At 53.0% G+C, this 19,572-nt stretch overlaps 1 protein-coding gene across 4 annotated transcripts; it reads right to left on the bottom strand.

Annotated features, from left to right (window-relative positions):
- Nucleotides 1-173: 173 nt before the first annotated feature.
- On the bottom strand, nucleotides 174-19,395 carry PLD3 (phospholipase D family member 3). 4 transcript variants are annotated; one of them, XM_070399096.1, is made up of 13 exons: nucleotides 19,316-19,389; nucleotides 14,228-14,353; nucleotides 8,350-8,440; nucleotides 8,184-8,258; nucleotides 7,957-8,099; nucleotides 7,314-7,497; nucleotides 5,825-5,945; nucleotides 5,619-5,746; nucleotides 4,088-4,288; nucleotides 2,054-2,193; nucleotides 1,315-1,480; nucleotides 749-848; nucleotides 174-668 (listed from the first exon to the last, which is right to left on the bottom strand). In XM_070399096.1, exons 3-13 carry the CDS (start codon nucleotides 8,374-8,376, stop codon nucleotides 481-483), a joined length of 1,473 nt encoding a protein of 490 aa, XP_070255197.1. In that variant the 5' UTR covers nucleotides 8,377-8,440; nucleotides 14,228-14,353; nucleotides 19,316-19,389; the 3' UTR covers nucleotides 174-480. The 4 variants fall into 4 exon arrangements, with proteins under 4 accessions (XP_070255197.1, XP_070255198.1, XP_070255199.1 ...); XM_070399097.1 differs by lacking the exon at nucleotides 19,316-19,389 and adding an exon at nucleotides 18,134-18,195; XM_070399098.1 differs by lacking the exon at nucleotides 14,228-14,353 and having other exon boundaries at nucleotides 19,316-19,395.
- Nucleotides 19,396-19,572: the final 177 nt, after the last annotated feature.

Here is a 19,572-nt window from a genome sequence, read left to right on the forward strand (position 1 = left end):
GCAGGCCACTCCCTGAAGACTCAGCACATGTCAATCACATGCTATGTGCTAGGCACATTCCAGCACATGTTAAGAGCTCAGTGTACATGCTCATGTCCCCACCAGAGGCCCATGCTGGCTGTCCCCGATCCCAACGACACCCTGCCTCACACCACTCAGTCAGGCAGAGACTGTACAGACAAGTTGTTTACTTCTTATTAGAACCTGGGCCCTCTTTGCCCTGGGAACGGGGGGAGGCCGGGGGACTGGCCCAGCATGCATCCCCACTTCTTCTGGGGCTGATCCCTCCCCCAGCTCAGCTGGGATCTGGGGCCACAGCATCAGGCCGCCAGGGGCGAAGGTAGAGATGGGAGAGCAAGGGGGATCTGTGGAGCCACAACGGGACAGACAGAAGCAGGGCTACGGGGACAGGGACCACGACCCAGGGCATCTGGGTGTGTGGGGGCCTTGAAGGCCTCAGCCTGTCCGCTGGGACAGGTCTCAGAGCAGGCGACAGGCATTGCCCACGCTGTCGGCTGAGGCGTCCAGGTCGTGGCTGTAAGGGGAGTCCCAGTCCCTCAGGAAAACAGCCTCCAGCTGGCTCCGCAGGCCGCCCTCGCCGTTCTGTGTCACCAGCAGCGAGGTGCCCGCCGTCTCTGTGAAGTAACTGCCAGACCAGTTGGAGGTTCCTACAGGGCAGGGGGCAGAGTCAGGGCCTGTGGCAGTGCCTGGACCCCCTCCCAGCCCCCGGCGGTGCTCGGACACTCACCGATGTAGGCGGCACGCTCGGTCACCATGTACTTGTTGTGGTTCACTCGGGCATATGGGATCCGGGCCTGCGCCTTGTCCGCAGGGACCACAAAGAGTTTCTGCGGGGGGAGGGGAGAATGGAAAGCAGAGACGCCCCCGGGTGTGGGGTGGGGAATGGGGACAGGTCTGTAGGATTGGGGAATCCGTGAAAACCACAGGGCCAGAGCAGGGTCTGGAGGGGTGGCTTTCAGGCAACGCTGGCTGGGAGGCCCAATGACTTCATTTGCCACCGTTCCCTCTAGAGTGACTCCCAGAGGGGCTCTTCTAGAACGGCCCGTAGGCAGCACCTCAGATGTCCCATTTTCCAGACAGCCTTCCGTCCCCTCAGGCTGGGGCAGGTGTTTCCTCTGGGCACTTCCATCCCACACTCACCCTCCACCCTGCCCCCCCAAACCTGGGCCTCACGCACGGTCTCCCCGTCACCGCACGGTTCACTCTGGGCTGTCTGCTAGGTGAGCTCCACAAGTACTGTGTGCCCAGCACTGCCCAGCACAGGGGTTAGGAGTGGTCTGTGGCGGCGCTTACCACCTGGATGTCGGAGTGGGTGTGGTTGTCACGCAGGGCGGCCAGGGAGAGCAGGAAAGCTCGCATGGACGGCTCAGAGTGACCCCAGCAGCTGACCAGCAGGCGCACCTTGATGCCCCGCTCGTAGGCAGCCCGCCGCAGCCCGTCATCGATGGCAGGCCAGAACCTTGGGGCGGGGGTGCAGGGTACAGGGTGGCGTTATCCACAAGCCTCACTCTTAGCTTGATGGAGCGAGGCCTGGGCCCTGCCTCAGCTTCTGAGAGCCCCCAAACCCTAAGACACTCATCGCTGACTCCCGGTCCTGTTCCTGCCTCCTTAAATGCCACATCCTTTACTCCCTGATTCTGGCTCCCCTTCCTGCCCCCCCAACCCGGCCTTTCCATCATCTTGTCTGCTGCTCCTACTACTTGCTCTGAGCCCCCCAACCCTCCTGCCCCAACCCTGAAAACTCTTAGCCCCCATTCCCTAGGCCCTCATCTGTCTCCAGCCCACGCTCCCTGCTTCCCACTCCAGAAATCCTGCTCCCCCTGCCTCTGGCCTCCAGTCCCCATCTCACCCCCCTAACCCCAATATTCTCATCCTTTTCTCTGACCCCTCTCCCTGTTACCTCTGTCTTCTCTGCCTCTCCCCATCGCTTCACCTCCATCTGTCCCCTTGCCTCGGCTCCACTGCCTGCTTTCTGGGCCCCTTCACTCCCTCTCCCACTCCAGCGGCTCCCTGTCCACCCACCCAGCAGTACCTGCGCGGGTGGGAGAACTCCATGGTGGGCAGGTAGTTCATGACTGCGATATAGATGAAACTCCGGGCATTGTCCACCACGTTGAGCAGAGCCTTCAAGTCTGGGGTGCGGCCACTCGGACACAGGGGTGGGGGCGCACTCTGGGGGCGAGGGGACAGGTAAGACGTGTGCCATGCCAGGGGTGCCACCACAATGGACCCGTGTACAGGCAGCTTGTCACTAGCCAGGTCCTGCGGTCTTGCTGAATCTGCAGCCTCCATGAAGGGGAAGGATGCTTATGACGTCCATTTCACAGGTGAGGAAGCTGAGCCGCAGAGAGGGTAATGACTGGCCTGAGTCACACAGCTGATAAACTGAGCCAGGATTTGAACCAGGCTGTCTGGTTTCAGAATTTATGCTCTAACCCAGTGGTTCAAGACAAAAGGTCCCTGATCCAGCACTAACAGCATCAACTGGGAACTTGTTAGAATTGCAAGTCTGTGGGCCTCACTACACATGGCATCCCGAATGAGGGTGCTGAGGTGGAGCCCAGGAATCTGGTGAAATAGCATTCCCGGTGGTGCTCTCTCTCTCTTTTTTAATTGATTTCAGAGAGGAAGGGAGAGCGAGAGAGAGATAGAAACATCAATGATGAGCTGCCTCCTGCACGTCCCCTTCTGGGGATCGAGCCCGCAGCCCAGGCATGTGCCTTGACCGGAATTGAACCTGGGACCCTTCAGTCCACAGGCCGATGCTCTACCCACTGAACCAAACCACTAGGGCACTCCCGCTGGTTCTGATGCACGCTCAGGTGTGAGGACCTCTGCTCTCATCGCTTTCATCCCTGACTCACTCACAGGCCCCCCTGAGGGCACCCCTCGTGTGCCCATGCCACACCAGGCCCTTTACCCAGCTCTCTCCAGCCTCAGGGCAGGTGAGCAAACTCAGGTTCTGAGAGGGTGAACCCTCAATCCCCTGTGGGAGACCACTGGAGTACAGGACCCCAGCATCCATACACCGTGTATGGCCCCCCCACAATGACTGGGCCTGGCCAGGTGACTTGTTTGGGGGGACTGATGGGGACGAGGTTGGCCACCCCAACTAGTGAAAATATCAATAGCTAAAAAGAGCAGTGCCTTGCCCTAGACCAGTGATGGCGAACCTATGACACGCGTGTCAGAGGTGACACACGAACTCATTTTTTTGGTTGATTTTTCTTTGTTAAATGGCATTTAAATATATAAAATAAATATCAAAAATATAAGTCTTTGTTTTACTATGGTTGCAAATATCAAAAAATTTCTATATGTGACACGGCACCAGAGTTAAGTTAGGGTTTTTCAAAATGCTGACACGCCGAGCTCAAAAGGTTCGCCATCACTGCCCTAGACAGTGTGGCTCAGCTGGTTGGAGATCATCTCATGCACTGAAGGGTCCCAGGTTTGATTCTGCTCAAGGGCACGTACCTTGGTTGCAGGCTCAATCCCTAGTGTGCAGAAGGCAACCAATCGGTGTGTCTCTCTCATATCGATGTTTCTCTCTCTTTGTCTCTCCCTCTCCCTTCCACTCTCTCTAAAAAAAATCAATGGAAAAGTATCCTTGTATGAGAATTAACAAAACAAACTCCACAACAGCAGTGCCTTGTCTAGAGTGCTCAGTATCTGCCACAGAGACAGCCAGCGCTGTCCACAGAACTTCTGCAGCGATGGAAATGTTTCTGTACCTGCACTGTCCTGAGGTGGCCGCTTGCTGCATGTGGCCACTGAGCACTTGGAATGTGGCTAGTGTGACTGAGGAACTGAATTTTCAGCTGGATTTAGGGCTCATGGGGAGGAATAGCTGGGTCCATGCAAGCCCTAAGAGGTTGTAAACATTTTCTAGATAAAACTGAGGCCTAGTGAGGTTGGGATACAGCCCAGGCCCCTAAGTAGAGTGAGCAGGAGTGAGGGCTAGTGGTCCGGACCCCCTCCCCACCAATCCCTGGGCGGGGCTGGGTTGGCCGTGTGTGAGGGCGTGTGGCCAGGGTGTGATAGGCCACTCTTCCTTCAGACTCACTGCCAGGTAGGCCAGAGCAGGGGTCCCGTTGAGGCAGATCTCCATTGGTGTCTTTTGATTGTAGAGGGTGTCATAGGACTGGGGCCAGGTTGACGGGATGGAGCTGCCCTCCTGGCCCAGGTACCAGTAGGCCTCGAAGATCTTGGTCAGGTCTTGGGCTAGACAACTGCAGTTGTACATGACCACGCCCAGCTCCTTGACCTGTGGGAGGGAAATGCTGGGCCTGGGGTAGTGGCCTTCCCATGCCCCCTCAAAATCCCCATTCCTTCCCATGCCCCTCAAAATCCCCTCTCCCTTCTTTTTTTTTAAACATAAATATTTTTTTATTTATTTCAGAGAGGAAGGTAGAGGGAGAGAGAGACAGAAACACCAATGATGAGAGAGAATCATTGATTGGCTGCCTCCTGCACACCCACACTAGGGCTTAAGCCCACAAGCCAGACACATGCCCTGACCAGGAATTGAACCGTGACATCCTGGTTCATAGGTGGATGCTCAACCACTGAGCCACGTCGGCTGGGCTCTCTCCCTTCTTTTTGCCCCTCAGTTCCCCTCCGCCCCTCCCCGCCTCATGCCCCCCCCCCCCCCCCCCCGACCTCCATCTAAAGCCCTGGAATGGGCATGAACTTGATTCAAGACTAATATCTTTAGTCAAATTTTTATGAAAATCAATGTCGCTCCAAAGCTCCAGGTTTCCTGAACCATTGCATATGCTGTCACTTCTACCCTCCAATGAGGGAGCTCCTGCTTATTCTTAGGTTTCAGCTGACAGTTTCCTCCTCCAGGAAGCCTCCCCTGACTGCCCAGACTGCTTCAGGCATTCCTCTGGGCTCTCACGGCCCCTTGGGTTTCCCTCATCACTCTCTCTGGTGGCAAACCCATCTCCCCATTGGACTGGGAGGAAAGACAGCAGGGATGTCTCAGCCACAGCTGTATGTTCAGCATCTCCCCAAGGAGTTGGTGAGATTAGGGGCTGAGCAAATGATCACTGCCTGAGCTATGCCCTCTATCCTGTCTTGTGCTGGTTCCTACAGATCCTTCAGTTATCAGATTAGTTATTTCCTCCTCTGAGAGCCCTTCTGATACCTCAGCTTGGGGCCCCCTTCCTGGCTCAGACCTCTCTGCTTGTGCTTCCCCCATCCCAGCCTTGACTCCTCTGGGCTGACACTACCTGGTGACTGGCCTGTCTCCGCACTGGGTAGTCCATCTGCTACCTCCGTGTTCCCAGCGTTACCCAGAGCAGAGCTGGGCTTAGAGGAGGCATCAGAGAGTGAATAATGAAGCCTAAATGGGTGGACTGGGCCTTGAATGCCCTGGAGAGGGCCTGGCCGCTGTCACTGGGGACCAAGCTTCCATGACAGGTGGAGGGCAGTAGAGGGCTGGATTTGGGGACTTTCCCGGTAGAAAGTGGGAAGGAAGCCATTGAGGACTGGAGAGAGAACTCTGGGATTGAAGAGGGTGTCACTGGAGGCTGGGCACCTGTGGAGCGGGGAGTGGTCTGGAAAGGCGGGTGGGCAGGGTGCAGGCAGACCTGGGTGAGGGAGCGCCAGTCCATGTTGGCACTGCCGATGTAGAAGTGGGTCTGGTCCACCACCCAGAACTTGGTGTGCAGGACGCCATGGGTCAGCTTCTGCATGTCCACCATGCGGACCTGGGCACCTGCAACCGACAGGAGTGGGGGTCAGGGGCTGGCTTGGATAGCCCAGCCCAGCCTGCACCCAGCTGCCCACAACTCACCGCTCTGCAGCAGGGCCTGCAGGTCCGCCTGGGGCTGGGGCCCGCTGGGCTTGCTCACAGCAATGCGAACCTTCACACCTCGAGGTGCCAGGGTCTGGAGCTGCCGGAGGACTTCCTCACCCTTGGGAGGGGGGTGGGGAGGAGCAGAGCCTCTGAGGGGCTGGTCCAGCCAGCTCTCCAGCCCCACACAGCACCCCATGGGCTTGTTTTGATACTGGGCTTCCAGATGAGATCAAGAGTGAGCAGGCTTTACATTAGCCAGTATGCCCAGGGATGGCTTTACAGGTTAGGATATTAAAACCTTTACTTGTTTTAATAACTGGCCGCTCTGAGCTTCGTCAGGGCCTCCCTGCCACTCCCGTGCCATTCCAGGGACCTTCCCAAGATCCTACCTTGGAAGTGTCAATGCCTGGTACCATAGGGGCCTCCAGGCACTTTACAGGATACTGGGGGTTTGGCTTAGGCTGGGGGCCTGGGAAGGTACAGGTGAGGCTTGGTGATGCCAATAACAGTAATAGTGACAGCCCACGATTCCCTAGTTCCTACTTGAGAGGGGCCTGTTCTAAGCCCCTTCACGTCTGAACTCACTGAATTCTCACCACTCTCACTGAGGGGGCAAGTCTGAGTACCATCCCGAGGAAGCTGCAGATGAGGAAGCAGCGCCGGAGGATTCAGTGGTGAAGCAGGACTCGAACCCAGGCTGTCTGCCCCCCAGGCCTGTGCTTGCGCTTTGAACCACTCCAGTGGGAGCAGCAAGGAGTGCGAGTACCTATCATTTCTAACTTTTGTAATTTTTTTCAGGTAGTGCTTAAGGAGCCCCACAGTGTAAATAAATTTTAAGCCCATTTCTCACAAAAAGAGGCAGCAGAAAGAGAAAAAAAAAAGGGGAAACTTCTGTGATTTTCAACAAAGGGGTGATCCACCTAGACTGCTCCTTCCCAAACCTTGAAGCTTTATGGTTTTTAAGTTTGTCTGCAGACCACAAGAATATACTAATAACAAAAGCTTATAAAGGCCTGACTGTGTCGGGCACCACGCTATAATTTGCATGATTAGCCGGTTCCATCCTCATAAGGGGTGGGTGCTATACATTGGCCCCATTCCACAGGTGAGGAAACTGAAGCCTGAGAGTGGCAGTGACCTGCCCAAGGGAAGCGGCAGCCTGGCTAGAGGCTGGGCTGTTTCTCACTCGGCTCTTCCATTTCTTGGGGTGACAGGGTCGGGGCAGCTTGTGAGTAAGTGACATCTGCCAGCCTACTCCCTCGTAACCAAACCCACACCCGACATTCAGAGGCCGACAGAGGACGGTGACAAACACCCCCGGTCCAGAGGGCCATGTGAAGACAGTTGCTTCCAAACACCTGTGTCCAACCCGTTGCATGAGACATGCCTACCTGTCTCCTGGGCTGCAGGAAAACCCCTCTCACCCCCACTCCTAATGCTTCCCACTGCCCCCTTGCTTCCCACCAGGGCCCGGGTTGCCAGGTACCTGCTGTGCAGAGGGCTCCTGAGTGTGGGTATCATTGTTGGTGAGGGTCCAGTAGAAGGAGGCGATGTCCAGGCTGCTGTGGGCCCGGGCGAGCAGGCTCAGCCAAGCCTGGCTGGTGGAGGGGTGGCTAGTGGAAGCCTCAGGGAAGTCCAGGCCCTCGGGGATACTCTCCACCAGCACTGCTCTGCAGGACGGGGGAGGGCGGCTGGTTTCAGGCATAGCAGACCCCCAGCTCACCTGTCTGCCCACCCAGGATGGAAGATTGTATTGTGCGTGCCTGTAGTCATGATTCTCTGAATTCATGCCTTTGTCTACCTGGAGGTGTGGAAGGAAGGTGTGTATGTGGATATCCGTGTGGATGCCTGTCCGCAGATGTGGACAGATGATGCAGTGTGTGTCTGTGTGTGCCTGTCTCTTCACAGACCTGGACAGAAGATGATGCTGTGGCTGCCATGGGAACAGTGTCAGGGGATGGGGGTGGGCACGGAGGGAAGAGCCTGTGGTGCACTTGGGAGTCTGCAACCACCTCACAGTCATGGGCACTGGGTGATGCTGACGGCAGGCCCTTTCTGGTGTGTCTAAGCGTCCCTCGCTTGTCAGGGCTCTTCCCCCACCATCCCAGGCTCTCTACTTCCCCACTTACTCGCAGGGGTCATAGCAGGGTGCTGGGGGCTGGTTGGCTCCAAAGAGATGCAAGTCGCTGTATTCCCATAAGAACAGCTGAGTCATCAGGGCACCGAAACCCACAACAGCCAGGATGAGAACCAGCAGGACCCAGCGGGCTTTCTGTGGGAAGAGGCGGTCAGCCAGCCCAGGGGGCACAGCCCGGCCCATGCCTGAGACAGACCCAGCGTGGCCGCGGGCTCCTACCTTCTCGGCAGCCTTCCATGCCTCGATCTCATTCATGGGCAGCTCACCGACGGACTCCTCAGTAGGCAACTTCAGCTGGGGAACAACAGGGTGGTTTGGGGGTGACATGGGGGTCCCTACTCTCCACTGTACCCAGTCCCTCCCCACTGGGGCCCCATCCACCTACCTCCTGATACATCAGTTTAGGCTTCATCTTGCCAGGCAGCCGGGGGCACGCAGAGTGCAGGTAGGAAAGTGGGTGTATCAGGGTCTCCAAACTGTGGGAACAAAAGCTGGCACTGTGTGGGGGTGCTCTGGGCTTTTGGCTGACACCACACAAGGCGGATGAGTCTTGGGGCTCACGGGATCCACTGGGTTCTGTCCATGATCACGGGGGTCAATGGCACGGAGCCCGCCAGCCCAAAAGGAGGAAGCAGACCGCTGGTCAGCAGGGATTTCGAAATCCCTCAAGCTCTAACGCCTCTGCTCTCTTCCCAACGACATGCGGTAGCCGCCCTTTCAGTGCCCGCTCTGCAACCCACCAGCACCTTGCCTTCTCTAAGCGCTAATCTCGACATTCCCAGAGAGACAGCTTCGGATGGGGTCAGCTCGGCGGAGCCTCAAACCTCTGTGCCTGGCTTTCCTAGCCAGGGGGCATTTTCCAGGTGCCTCCTCCGTTCTGACCCCCAGGTACCCACCAGCCAGCTCAGGCCGGGAGCCCAGGACCATCCTGGGCCTCCCGCCAGCCCCCAGCCCATCCCCCCCAGCCCGCCTCCCCTCCCCTACCCCGAGGTGCCTCGGCTTCGGTCGGCAAGCTGCAGCTGCTACTCTGCGGGGCCCCAGCTTCTGCCCCAACAGGCTGAACTGGGGCGAGTGGAAGGCGGGGGCGGGGACCGAGGAGGCTCCGCCTCTGCAGCAGGGAGTCTGCGCAGGGACCAGGGGGGCCGGGCCCCCAGGTAGGTTCCGCCTACCTGGCCTGGCGGGGAGTGTCCATGGCCTGGGCATGGACTTTGCTGCACCCGACCCCAGAGCCACCCGTACAAGGCAGGGAAGCCACAGGTAAAGAAAAAGGATCCCCGCGTCCCCGCCGGGGGCTGGGCTGGTTAGAACCTCCTGCCGCCCAGCGAAGAGGCTGCGGTCTGATCCCGTAGGGGGCGCTGTGGAGGCGGCCGAGGGGTGTTTCTCCGTCTCTAGAATCGGTGAGAAACGTACTCCCGGGTGAGAATTTAAAAAAGACACCGCCCCCACCCCCCCATCTTTTCTCTCTACAAACCTTGTGAAGTTTCGTACCACGGGCATGCATTGCCTAATCAAACATAAATACATAAGATAATGTTTTAAAAACTTATAAAATGGAGACATCAAAGTTGAGTGACAGCTCACGCTCTGCGTGTGAAGAGCAGGGCGGGGAAAGGAGACGGTGGGTTTTCTGTTGGAGTCTATTTTACTTGATTTATCATTTTTTTAAAAGCCAACTGATAGGGATTTTTTAAAATTTTGTTTCTGAATCCAGGCTCTGGCTCGTGGATAGGCTGGGTTTCCCACCTCTCAGTCTCCTATCTCCCAAGGAGGATTAAGGCCATCACTGCAGATATAAATTGGAGAGCCCTTCCCCACCCACTTCTGTCAGTGAAAGGGGGGCAGGACTCGCTCCCCGCAGCCAGGCAGGAAGTTAACAGATAAATGCAGAAAAGTATATTTTTGAGAGAAGAGCGTCAGAAGTGGTTGCTTTGAGAGCGGGACTTGGGGGTGGGTTAGAATTGCATTTTAATATATCTGTATTTTCAGGACCCCAGGTTGGGGAAGTAGAGCTCGGCTAGACCCATCCTCTCATTGCAGGGAGACAAATGGAGACGGGGCAAATGGATCCAGCAAGAACTGGCAACAGACCACGGTATTCTGAGATTACAGAGCAGAAGATAGCAAGGAGACAACAGTCTTAGAGGTGGTTGGTAGCAGGGTTTCAGGGTGGGGAAGGAGGTATGGGGCAGGAAACAACTTATGCCTTTTTTGTTTTTTTGTTAACCCTCGCCTGAGGATATTTTTCCCATTGCTTTTCAGAGAGAGTGGAGGGGAGGGAGGAAGTGGGAAAAACATTGATGTGAGAGACACATGGACTGGTTGCCTCTTGCATGAGCCCCCATGAGGGGCTGGGAGCGAACCCACAAACCAGGTAGGTGCCCTTGACCCTGAATCTGAACCCATGACCCTTTGGTCCCTGGGCTGACACTCTAACCACTGAGCACACCAGCCAGGACTTGCCGTTTCTTTATTTGCAAAGGCCTGGGTGAGAAATGTTGTATTAAGATTAAGGGGTTGGAACAGCAGATGTGAAGTTAGGAAAGCTGAGATGAACAAGAGCAAAACTGAGGGAGCAGTGAGGCTTGGAGAGGTGAGGGACAGGACTGAACACACTGAGCCTGGGGAACCGGGAGCCACTAATAAACCAAAAATAGGAAGAAAATAGAGGGAGTTCACTGAAACGGTTAGTGACCTTCTGGCTTTCAAATTCTACTAGTATAGTGATTACAGGGACTGTAATGAGGGGTTTGGTTGTAACTTCTGTTGTACTTTCATCAAAGCAAAACACTAGCACTGGAGAAGTGGGTTCCATATATGAGGATTCATATATGAGCCTCCACACTTATGTGACTGTATGACCTTGAAAAATGACAATGCAACTGTGCCTTAGTTTCTCCATCTGCAAAATGGGCATGGTAACAATAGCACTTTTCATAAGGTTGTTCATGAATTTTACACATATTTATTGAGTACCTGTGTACTTGGTATTGTTTTAGGCTCTGGGGATAATGCTGTGAACAAAACAGACACGAGGAAAGACAGACAAAAAGCAAAATAAGTAAATTATACGTAAATTATAGTAATAAGTACTATAGAGAATCAGGAAAGAGGGATAGGGGTAAGGGTGGGGGTAGGGTTGTTTGCAATTTTAATTAAGTCAGAGAAGGCCTCTCAGAGAAGGAGCTACCTGGACTTCCTTGGGGAAGTGTTCCAAGCAGAGGGAAGGCCAGTGCGTCTGTAGCACAGTAGGCACACAGGAGAGGGAGACATGAGTCTGGGAGGTGACAGGAGCAGGCCATACAGGGTTACCTGGACCATGTGAAGACAGGGCCTGAGCAGAGGAGGGTCCTGCCTTCGGTGTTGTAGTGGGTTGAATTGTGGCCTCAAAAAAGATATATCTGATGTGGCATTACCCCTGGAACTTGTGAATGTGACATCTACAAAAAGGGTCCTTACAGAGAACAGACTGATGGTTGCCAGAGGGGAGGTGAAAAGGTGAAGGGATTATGAAGTACAAATTGGGCCCTGGCCAGTGTGGCTGATTAGTGGCAGTCTGTGCACAGAAGTGTCTCTCTCACATCGATGTTTCTCTCTCTCCCCCTCCCTCCCTTCCACTCTCTCTAAAAATCAATGGGAAAAATATCCTCCAGTGAGGATTAACAAACAAACAAAAAGAAGTACAAATTGGTAGTAACAGAATAGTCACAGGATGTAAAGTACAGCATAGGGAAGATAGTCAGTAATATTGTAATAACTATGCAAGGTGCCAGGTGGGTACTGGAAATATCAGGGGAACATGTGATCAAGTATATGGTTGTCTAACGACTATGCTGTACACCTGAAACTAACACAAAATAATATTAAATGTAAACTGTAATTGAAAAATAAAATTTAAATTAAAAGAAAAGAAAAAAAAAAGTCGCCAAAACCGGTTTGGCTCAATGGATAGAGCGTGGCCTGCGGACTGGGGGGTCCCGGGTTCGATTCCGGTCAAGGGCATGTAGTGCCTGGGTTGCCGGCACATTCCCAGTGGGGGATGTCCAGGAGGCGGCTGATCGATGTTTCTCTCTCATCGATGTTTCTAACTCTCTATCTCTCTCCCTTCCTCTCTGTAAAAAAATCAATAAAATATATTTAAAAAAAAAAAAAAGTCTTTGCAGATCTAATCGAATAAAGGATTATCTGGGTGGGCCCTAAATCGAAGGACAAGTGTCTCTGAGAGACAGAAGAGATTGGAGTGATGTAGCCGTAAACCCAGATATGCCTTGAGCCACCAGATTCTGGGAAAACCAGGGAACAGAATCTCCCCTAGAGCCTCTGGGGGGTGGGGGGGGCCATGGCCTTGCTAACACCTTCATTTTTCAGTTCTACCCTCCAGAATTGTGAGAAGAAACTTCTGTTGTTTTAAACCATCCCGATTGTGGTAACTTGTTAAGGCCACATGGACAGCTGGTGTGGTTTGCAGGTTCCCCCTGGCTGTGTGGTGAGCAGACTTGGGGAAGGGGGTACAGGAGCTGGAACAGGGAGACCAGGGTGGGGGCAGCCACTAGGAGAAGATTGGATGGAGTCTGGTTACATTTTAAAGGTGGAGCTGATGGAATCTCTAATCCAATTGGATGCAGAATCCAGGTAAAGGATGGAGTTGAGGATGACTCCAGGGGTTTGGGCCTGAGCAACTCAAGGATGGAGATGCCAGTACCTGAGCTAGGGAAGATTAAGGAGGAGCAAATTTGAGGAAAAGAGCAGGAATAAATAAAGAATGAACGGCCCTAGCTGGTTTGGCTCAGTGGATAGAGCATCAGCCTGCGGACTTAAGGGTCCCAGGTTGGATTCCAGTCAAAGGCACATGCCCAGTTGAGGGCTTGATCCCCAGTACGGGGTGTGCAGGAGGCAGCCAATCAATGAGTCTCATCATTGATGTTTCTATCTCTCTCTCCCTCTCCCTTCCTCTCTGAAATCAACTATATATATATGTGTGTGTGTGTGTGTGTGTATATATATATATATATATATATATATATATATATATATATATATATAATTTGAGATGTCTAAAATCGCCCTAGCTGGTTGGCTCAGTGGCTATAGTGTCGGCCTGGGGAATGAAGGGTCCCAGGTTTGATTCTGGTCAGGGCACATGCCTGGGTGGTTGCGGGCTCAATCCCCATTGGGGGGGCATGCAGAAGGCAGCCAATCAATGATTCTCTCTCATCATTGATGTTTCTATCTCTCTCCCTCTCCCTTCCTCTCTGAAATCAATAAAAATATATTAAAAAACAACAACTATCCAGGTGGATCCTTCAAACTAAAGGATTAATACATATCAAGCACACAGAATGGGCATGTAAGAGGTTCTGAATAAATGTGATGTGTCAAGTCTAACAGCCCAAAAAAAAAAAAAAAAGAAAAAGAAAGAAAAAAGGCATCATTACTACCCCCAACCCCAGCCAAGGTGGTTGCAGTTCAGTTGCTACTTAATTTTTAAAATGCACATAGGACGTCTATGAAAATTAAAATATGAGGCTCAGGCTCCTAGCTGGAGTGCCCTCCCCCCACATTCTAGTCTTCAGAAAAGGACTGTGAGTTCAGCTGGAGAAGTATCCGGCGCTCCCACCCCAGGTCCCAGGGGAGCAGGCAGGATGAACTGAAGGGCTGGAGCCAGGCTGGCAGGTGCTGGCACTGTCCCCAGCTGGTCTCCTGTGTTCCCAGGTTCCTAGAAGCCCCCACGGGGTTCCAGTGCAATGACCAGGCTGGTCCTTACGCTCCCCTTCCTTGCACCTCTCCCGCCCATGGAATGTCCTGTCCCCTTGACCTGTGCCCTCCCTGCTTGTGTGACACCACAGACCGCAGGAAAGGAGGAAGCAAAACCCACAAGGCTTTCAAGACACGTTGGTACAGCTCCCCGAACACTCCACTCCTGGGTGAGGGGGTGGGGTTGGGAAGATTTGATCCCTCCTCCACAGCTTTGGATTGGAGAGTCCAGGGTTCAGATCCCACACTGTCACTTCCTTCGGGAGTCACCTCAGGCTGGGGGCTTTACTTCTCTGAGCCCTGCTGGCCTCATCTATAAAATGGGATCATCTTACAGTTTAGACACTGTCTGGGGCACAGTGGCTGGGGGATCTCCAAATGGTATATGGGGGTGGGTCTCAAAGTCCCAGAGCCCCGCACCCAGGTCTCAGCTCTGTGTGTCACTGGGAAAAGAGGCTCCCTTCTCTGAGCCTTACTTTCATTCTCAGACAGTGGGCAACTTATATACCAACCTCACGTTTGCTGGGAAGTCAATGAATCCATCCACGGCAGGCAGGTAGCACAGCACACTTCTGATACAAGCTGGCTGGTGAGAACTGTATGTCCCCTATTTGATCACAGATAATCTTGTGTGCCCCCTGAAAAACGAAGTCTGTGTCTGGTTTATTCCTCTACCCCCGGCTCCCTGCCAGTGCCCAGCATACTATACACTCAAGAAATGTCTGTTAAAAACAGAAGAAATGGAATAGAATGGAAATCTCTGAGAAAGGACTTTCTTAGCTGCCTCTCTAGTCCTTGTGACACTTGTTTTATATACAGTGATAACCAGCTTGTGTTCTAAGCCCAGAACAGATGGAGTAGGAGCAGGTCATGGCATCTCAACCTGAGAGTAAAAGTCAAGGTTGATTCAAGCCATCTGAGTGCAAAGGAGGGTGGGGGCCGCTTAGCTGCTGAAGCACACGTGGAGCACCGGACAGGGCACACGCCAGGAAACACCCACAAACCCATGGACCTTCCACGTGGCTCAAACTGAAATGTTCTCGTGTTTAAAGGAGCCAATTTTCCCTTGATCATGCAGGCCTCTTTGGACAGAACAATCAACTGTCTGTGGTTAAGTCTACAGAAAACAAAGCAGAGCATTGGTTTTGTAAACTTTTTTGTTTTTGTTTTTAGCAGTAGAATCTTTATTTCAAAAGACTCCTCCCTAGAAGGTGCCTCGCCTGAAAAACAATAAAATAGGTCAAAATAAAACAAATAAAACCCATCATGAATGGTGAATACTTCTGATTTGGAATTCAAAGTCTAAGCTGTCCCCTCCCTGTTCAAAACCCCTCTGTGGGTTCCCATTGCCTTCAGGACAAATGCCATGCCCTCTAGGGACCCCACCATTGCAGATTCAGGTCCCCCTCTGACACCAAAGCCACCTCCAACTCTCACCTCCTCCCTGAACTCCCGTCTGGAAGTCTCATGGCCTTCTAGATACCTCCCTCAAGGTGTCCCCAACCCCCTTACACCGCTATGTCCCCAACTCTCCTTAGCATCTCTCCCAAATCTGCTCCTCCTCTGGGCCCCCATTTCAGGGACAGCCGTCCTACCCATCCTTCAGGTCTCACCCTGTGTGCCAGCTCCTCCAGAAATCCCTCCCTGACTCCAAGGGAGCCGTCGGCTTCATCCTAGACCCCCCATGAGTCTCCTTGGCCTCCTGAGGGTCTCTCCCACCCACCCCTTATCTCTCCCACCCACCCCTTATCTCTCTCACCCCCCCCTTATCTCTCTCACCCCCTCCCTTATCTCTCCCATGGCTTCAACCTGGACTCTCTGGCCACCTCCTTTCCAGCCTTCACTCAACCCTTCCAATCCCCCTCCGAGTTTGACTTGCCTCCCATCCCCACTCAAAAACTCCCCGCGGGCCCCAGTGTGCTCACCGTGGATCTGAGTCCTGAACGATCTTCCCGAATAACTTACTCTCCCCATCCTTGATGACGCAGCCATTTTTAATATCTTTCAGTTCCTTGAACTGAAACCACTTTACCGCCAACCCTCCCACAGCTTCTCCTTTCATCTTGCTCACATCTATCAACTAGAGTCCCATCTATTCCAGGAAGCTCTCCCTCACCCCCTAGTTGGTTCAGGTACCCCTTTTGGGCTCTGACAGTCCCCGGAGGTTCTCCATCCTAGCCCTGACCACTCTGGGCCGTCACTGCCTGCTGATGGAGCTGTGTCTCCCCCTGGACTGTGAAACCTACGAGAGCAGAGCGATCTGTCTCAGTCACGTTTAAGTCCCATTACCACCCAACACAGGGACAGTACATGGCAGGTGCTCAGTGGCCAGTTCATTCATCTAGTTATTCAACTTGTATTTATTCAGTGAGTACCCGCTGACAAGCCCTGTCTAGAAATTGAAAATACAGCATAGAACAGAAACAAAATCCCTGGTAAAGATGGCATTTGGGGGCGGAGAGGGGGGAGTGAAACAATAGATAAATGAGTGAAACATAAAATGCGTCTTGGAGAAAAAGAAAGCAGGGGAGGAGGATGGTGGTATTACAACGGAAAATGGTGGTTATCTGAATTCAAAAATAACACAACATATCGGGGGGAAAGAGCATTATTAGCCCTGTTTTTCAGATGCAGGGCAGGGCTCAGGGAAATTACTACCTAGGTTGCATAGTGCCGGTTTGTTGGCCTGGAATTTGAACAGAGCTCAGTTCTGCTCCAGGACACTACATTGACAAACCAACTCATGGACAGCGAAGAAACAGAATGTCTTTTCCTTGCAGCTCTGAGGGAGGCCTGCGCCTGTGAAAGTGCAGGATGTGGGGCTAGATTACAGGGGTGGGCAAACTTTTTGACTCGAGGGCCAGAATGGGTTCTTAAACTGGACCGGAGGGCCGGAACAAAAGCATGGATGGAGTGTTTGTGTGAGCTAATATAAATTCAAAGTAAACATCATTACATAAAAGGGTACGGTCTTTTTTTTTTTTTTTTTTAGTTTTATTCATTTGGGCCGTAGTTTGCCCACGGCTGGGCTAGAAGGTAGGGTTCCTTATGTTTATCAAACCAGGCACTGATCTAAGCACTTTATACATTTAATTCTTTTTTTAAAGCCCCATTTAACAGATAAGGGAACTAAAGACCCAGAGAGATTAAGTCATTGGCACAAAGGGGCACAACCAGGAAACAGTGGAGCCAGGATTTGACCTCAATCTGCCTCAGGCCCAAGGGGTGGACAGGTGCCTCTCCTGTTGTTTACTATCTGCAGTTCTGTAGATGCCTTCCCCTCCTCCCTCCCCAACAGCAGGTGAACCCAGAGGTGGCTCTGGCCTCTGAAAAACTACCAATATCCCTTCCCCTCCCAATCTTTGAGGGGTACATTTGACGCATCCTCCAAATAGAAAGGATATCTGAGTGCAGCTTTAAGAAGAGGACTCTGGCTCTCCTTCCAACCAGGCTGCTCTTGCCAATCCATCCTTGGTACTTTGCCGCTGCTTTGGGTCAAATCAAATGGTGTCCCTCTTCTCCGCCAAATCCTCCAGTGGCTCCTGCCCACCTCACTCAGAGCCAAGCTGATGGGCCCTCAGCACTCCACCGACCTCATCCTCCAGCCCTCTCCTCCCTCACTGGCCTCCTTGCTACCCCTTAAATATTCCATGTTCTTCCCTCAGGGCCTTTGTATTCGCTGTTCTCTCTGCCTTAAGGGAGAGCTACGCCACTCTCCCTTAATCCAGGTATTTGTTCAAACATCACCATATCAGAAAACCTTTTCTGACCACCTGATTTAAAACTACAACCTTTATCGCGCAGTCCCCACCCCCCTCCTAAAACATCCTACAATCTACTTCCCTGTTTCTAATTGTCTCTCGTCCCTGCTAGATTGTAAACTCCATGGGGCCAGAGATCTCTAGGTTCGTTCACTGATGTGTGCCCAGTGCCTAGCACAGGGTTGGGCAAGTAGAACATGCTTTCTAGATAGTTGCTGAGTAAATAACTTGTGTTTTCATTCCCATGTTGCAGGAATGAAACTGAGGCACAGGCACATTAAGCTATCTGCCCAGGTCATGCAACTATTTAAGTACGATATGCTAGAATCGCCCGACTGGCATGGCTCCGTGGTGGAGTGTCAACCTATGAACCAGGAGGTCACACAGTTTGATTCCCGGTCAGGGCACATGCCCTAGATTTCGGACTCAATCCTCAGTAGGGGGCATACAAGAGGCAGCCGATCAATGATTCTCCCTCACCATTGATGTTTCTATCTCTCTTTCCCTCTCCCCTCTCTAAAATAAAAAAATATATATTAAAAAAAATAAATGCTAGAATCAAGATTGGAACCAGGGTGTTCCAGATCCCAGGGACACACTGCTAGCCACTGTCCTACACTGCCTCGCGCAGGCAAGCTGACTGAATAAGATACTTACCATTCCACCTGGGGACGCAGGGTTGCTGACATCTGACTGAGGTGTGGTGGGACCTGCCTCGTCTCTCTGTATCCTCAATTCTAGAAGTCAAGGGAGGTCTGGGTCTAAGCTTCCTCTAATCTCCCCCCTGCCCTCCCCTCACACCACTATACCAGCTAAATGCTCTCATTTTTTGGGTAAAGATCACTCAGTCCAACAAGGTGAAGAGATAAGGATTAACTATTTACGTGAGCAAGATTCGTGATGGCTGATGGGCCACCCCCTCAAGTGTGGTGCTGTGGCAGATGTGAGGACAATGTGGAGATGGTGATGTGGGTGGCTGCCATGGCAGAGGGTATCTGCATGGTATACGGTGTGTGACTGACGCCATCGCAATGATGAAGAGGTGGGGGCAGGGAGAGAGCAACAATGAGGAGGTGATGAAGGTGATTGGACGAGGGTGAGAGTGACATGGTTACTAACAATATTAGCCCAAATCACCATGTCAAGCTGGACATAACACAAGAATAAACTGGCAGAATCCTCCCAATCACCCCTGATATAGGTGTCCTGTGTGCATTTCATAGAGGAGGAAGCTTGGGTTGCAAAGGTGTGACTAGTAGCCAAGGTTACCCAGAAGTTTAGTGGGGGAGCTGGATTCTGGCTCTACCCCGCATGGTGGTGAGTATGTGACACGGGCAAATGCTGGAGAGGTGGAGGGAAAGAACCCTGTAAGGCAGCGTGGCTCCTTACGGGGAAAACCAGAAGCATGAGGCATGGACGGTGACAGCTAGAGGAGCAAACGTGACATGGGAGAGATGGTGACACAGTGGCGAGGATAACACAGGGGAACATCAACGCGATTTAAGGTGAGGGTGACAGGAGACGTGCGAAGGTGACACGGGTGTATGATGACAGTTTAGCTGGCGACATAAGAAGCCGATGGCGACTACAAGGCACAACTGTGCGCTATGGTGGCAATGGGCGCTTTAAGGGGACAATAGCGAGTTAAGGGGGTTCATGGCGACAGAAGGAAGGTGATAGCGAAAGAGGGGGAATGGTGACAATTTAAGCGGGATGCGAAGGGGAGGAATGGCGATATAAAAGGACCGAGAACAACATAAGGGTAGAGACGCATTACCGACACGAGGTGACAACACAAGGAGGGCAGCGGAGGCGCCGCGCACCCAGATCGCACAGTACCTGCACTGCCCGCTCCCACTCCAGCACCCAGCCGGGCACGAACCCTCGGTGTTGGAGCTGGGCCCCACACCCCCGCTGTGCGCAGGCGCACTCTGGCTGGAATGCGGGTCAGCGTGGGCCTCGCTTGTGCGTTTCTGATTGGCCACGCTCCTCGCTACTGCAGGGCGGGGGGAATTGCCTTGGAGACTGTGAGTGATCACGTGACGGCTGCCGCCTTACTCTCGTTGGTGGCGGCCCTAGCGGCTAGAGCGGCCGCG

Source organism: Myotis yumanensis, unplaced genomic scaffold, assembly GCF_028538775.1.
Source record: "Myotis yumanensis isolate MYYU_CA2020_CCGP unplaced genomic scaffold, mMyoYum1.0.hap1 SCAF_18, whole genome shotgun sequence".
Taxonomy (NCBI): Eukaryota; Metazoa; Chordata; class Mammalia; order Chiroptera; family Vespertilionidae; genus Myotis; species Myotis yumanensis.